Consider the following 3,839-nt stretch of genomic DNA (forward strand, 5'->3'; position numbering starts at 1 on the left):
CCCGAGACCCGTCCCCGGGGCCTCTCGACTGCCCTCCAGCCTCCCCTCGCTGCTCTGTCCCTCCCCTCGGGCACACAGCTCCTAGCCGGTATCCCCAGAGGAAGCGGACAACTGGCACACCAGACGTGTCTTGAGCCTCCCGAGCAGTCGCCCCTCCCACAGCCCGGGGGCCTCGGGTCCCAGCCGAGCTCCTCTTCCAAGCCCCCAGCCTCGCCCTGCACCCCTCCCACCCTTCCTTGGCCCTCGACCTTTGAGGACCAAACCTTCCGGCCCCACAGAGGTCACCCCGTGCTCTCTGACAGCCACCCCGCCGAGACCCGAGAGTCACAGCTCCCGCGCAGGACTCACCGTGACGGAGGGAGACTCAGAATTGGTTTTGTAGTTCAACTCCTCGAAGAAGATGTTGAGCTTGGCAACTCCATTTCTTTGGCGTGGGGGAGGGAGGGAAGACACAGCGGGAGATTCACTTCCTGGCCCACTGGCCGGGCTGCATCACTCCTCCACCCAGCTCTGCCTTCCCTCCCAAGGATCCCCTTCCTTGGGGCCAGGGCAGGACTGACCTTTTGTTGTTGATGGTATAATTGTTCTGTCGGGACAGCATCTGGAAGACCCACTCCTGGGAAAGAATGGGGGTGTCGTTGAGGTGCCTGTACTCCTGAAGCGTACAGGGAGGGCTCAGGGCCAACACACTCCTCCACGTGAGACCAAGGACGGCCACAGTGTCACGTGCACACACGGGTCCACCATTCCTCCCTTCCCTGCTGTACCTGCGATGTCACCGAGGGCCACCGTGAGTAGCCGGCAGAGAGCTGGTAGCTGGTCACACTGGGGACGGAAAAAGGCACTCAGTGACGGACGGAGCTCTCCCAGTCGGAGGCTCAGCTGGGGACCCCGCACTCCACCCAGCAAGCAGCCCCTGCCCCAGCCTGGACCTGGGGAAGGGTCACTCACCTGCATGGCTTCCGGCACTTGGTGAAGCAGCCCAGGCGGTCCGAGGAGAAGTCAACCTGGAGCTTATAGAAGCAGTAGCCTGTGGGCGCAGAGAGGTGCCTGCTTCCTTGGGGTGCCTCAGCCTGCTCCACCCCACTCCCAAGAGGTCTCCCAAGGTTCCTGCGTAGCCGAGAGCACTAAGCAGCATTACACGAATACCTCATGAGAGGCAGCGCCAAAAAGGATTTAAGAAATCGGCCGGGTGCGTGAGAGGGTTGCCTGAGCCCACGAGCTTGAGACCAGCCTGGGCAACTCGGCGAGACCATGTCTCTACAATAAATCAAAAAACCAGGCGGGCGTGGTGGCGTCCATCTGTAGTTCCAGCTACTTAGAAGGCTGAGGCAGAAGGATCGCCGGAGCCCAGCAGGTCGAGGTTGCGGTGGCCAGGAGCGGCCACTGCACTCCAGTCTGGGTGACAGAGTGAGACTCCAACTCAAAAAAAAAGAAATTGGGTTAAGTCAGGGGAAAAAAAAAACAGGATACACCCATGTAAAGACAAATACTTGAAACTCAGAAAGAAAAATAGGAACAATTATTGTGTAAGAATAAGAGTATTAAACCATAGTGAGATTTCACTTCACACCCACTAGCACGGCAAGGTGGCTCAAGCCTGTAATCCCAATAATTTGGGAGGCCGAGGTAAGAGGCTTGTTTGAGTTCAGGAGCTGGAGATCAGTCTGGGCAACACAGTGAGACCTCATCTCTACAAAAAGTAAAAAACGTTAGCTGGGCGTGGTAGCATGTGCCTATAGTCCAGCTACTCGGGAAGCTGAGGCAGAAGGATCGGCTGAGCCCAGGATGTCAAGGCTATGGTGAGCCATGATCATGCTACTGTATTTCAGCCTGGACAACAGAGAGAGACTCTGACACCAAAAAAAAAAGCCGGAGTGAAACAGACTGTGTTTTCAGCCTTAGTGCCTCTCCCTCATCCTCACAGCTGCTTAGCAATCGATACTATTTTTCACTCATGGACCTTTAAACTCACAACTTAGAGATAATCATCTGTTCGAGATCCGCCTGGGCAGGTGAGACCTCATCTCTACAATAAAATTTTTAAAAAATTAGCCGGGCGTGGTAGCATGTGCCTGTAATTCTGGCTACTCAGAAGGCTGAGGCGGAAGGATCCCCGGAGCCCGGCAGGTCGAGGCTGCGGTGGCTGGGAGCGGCCGCTGCACTCCAGTCTGGGCGACAGAGTGAGACTCCAACTCAAAAAAAAAAAAAAGAAAAGAAAGAATCATCTGGGGGTGGGCTCAGCCTGTCATGCCAGCACTTTGGGAGGCCAAGGCAAGTGGATGGCCTGAGCCTGAGGGTTTGAGACCCGCCCGGGCAACTTGGCAAGACCTTATCTCTACAATAAAATAAAAAATAGCCGGGTGTGGTAACGCGCGTCTGTAGTTCCGGCTACTCGGAAGGCTGAGGCGGAAGGATCGCTGGAGCCCAGCAGGTCGACGCTGGGGTGACGTGAGTGTGCATGCCACTGCACCCCAGCCTGGGTGAAGGAGTGAGACTCCAACTCAAGAAAAGAAAAAAAAAAAAAGGAAAGAATCACTTGGGGCATGGAAGACGAGTGGGCACACTCCCTGCCACCCCTGCAGCGCAGGTCCTGGGACGTGTCAGGTCCTCCCTCGGGGCCTCAGCTTGCTCAGCTGAGAAGGGAGGCGAGGCCAGAGGGCCCCTGAGTTTCCCTGCAGGTCCAATGTGCTATGATCCTCTGAGGTCAGAGAGCCACGACTGGAAGGTCCAGGCAGGAGGACAGAACTCTGGCGCAGGCCCAGGAAAGGAGGCAGAAAGATCAGCCCAGACAGGGACGGGCGCTCAACCCGGGGCGAGACGGCAGCGGCCTGCAAGGGCTTCTGTGCCGCGGCCAGCTGCTGTGCGTCTCCTCCAGCGATGGCCCTCAGCCTGCTGTGGGGGCACTGGGCCAGGGGAGCTTGCCACAGGTTGGGCCCTGGAGAACAGTACATGCACCAGGAATGCAACCTCCAAGCCTCTCTGTTTGCTCATGGGGACTTTCTTTCCTTCTCAGCAACCTAGCACACAGCTTCCCTGATGAAAGGCTCAGCTGTAGTCGAAAGGAAATCTGTGTCTACTCCGACACCAGGATAAGGAGGCAATTCCAGGGCTGGACAAACTTTTGCGACTTTGCCCTCCTTCAGGCAAAAAAAAGTTCTTCAGGCCAAGCCCGGTGGCTCACATCTAAAATTCCAGCGCTTTGGGAGGCCAAGGTGGGAAGACCGCTTGAGCCTAGGAGTTCAAGACCAGCCTGAACAGCATGGTGAGACTTCATCTCTACAAAAAAATTTAAAAATTAGCTGGTCGTGGTGGTAGCAAGCACCTGTAGTCCCAGCTACTTAAGAGGTTGCGGCAGGAGTATTACGTGAGCCCAGGAGGTCAAGGCTGAGGTGAGCCACGATCATACTACTGCACTCTAGCCTGGGCAACAGAGTGAGACCCCACTCAAAAAAAGAGAAGATTCTTCAACAAGCAAGGTCAATAAATGTATTTGATTTGTAACTTACATACCTCTACTGTGGAATGGATACAACATGTCCCTTCTAAGACATACATAAGATGGCAGACAGGAAGGAATGAGAGACACTTATCACCTCTCATCCTTTTCCCCCTACTCCCCAGGGAGGTGCCGTGTCATACCCTACCCGCAGCCAGCCCTACAGGGTGCCCTGGGGACTGAACCGGGAGGCTGTGGGCAGAAACCTCGGCAGTGGGGTGCAGAACCACAGAGATGTTCTCACGTGCTCTTCCTTCCTTATGCTGCAAGCGATTTTTTGTTTTTTTGAGTTGGAGTCTCACTCTGTCGCCCAGGCTGGAGTGCAGCGGCCGCTCCCGGC

The 3,839-nt window shown here is 55.8% G+C and overlaps 1 protein-coding gene across 1 annotated transcript in view; it reads right to left on the reverse strand.

The window, feature by feature from the left end:
* Positions 1-3,839, reverse strand: part of LOC103250567 (amiloride-sensitive sodium channel subunit alpha) — a gene marked incomplete at its 5' end in the record, with an annotated part of 11,409 nt that overhangs the window by 663 nt on the left and 6,907 nt on the right. The window contains 4 exons of the mRNA XM_008049157.1: positions 349-424; positions 561-616; positions 768-825; positions 952-1,030. Coding sequence (XP_008047348.1) covers positions 349-424; positions 561-616; positions 768-825; positions 952-1,030 — 269 coding nt within the window. The remainder of the gene's footprint in view (positions 1-348; positions 425-560; positions 617-767; positions 826-951; positions 1,031-3,839) is intronic.

The sequence above is a fragment of the Carlito syrichta genome, unplaced genomic scaffold (genome assembly GCF_000164805.1).
Source record: "Carlito syrichta isolate Samal-C Ts95f unplaced genomic scaffold, Tarsius_syrichta-2.0.1 Scaffold130627, whole genome shotgun sequence".
NCBI classification, from domain to species: domain Eukaryota; kingdom Metazoa; phylum Chordata; class Mammalia; order Primates; family Tarsiidae; genus Carlito; species Carlito syrichta.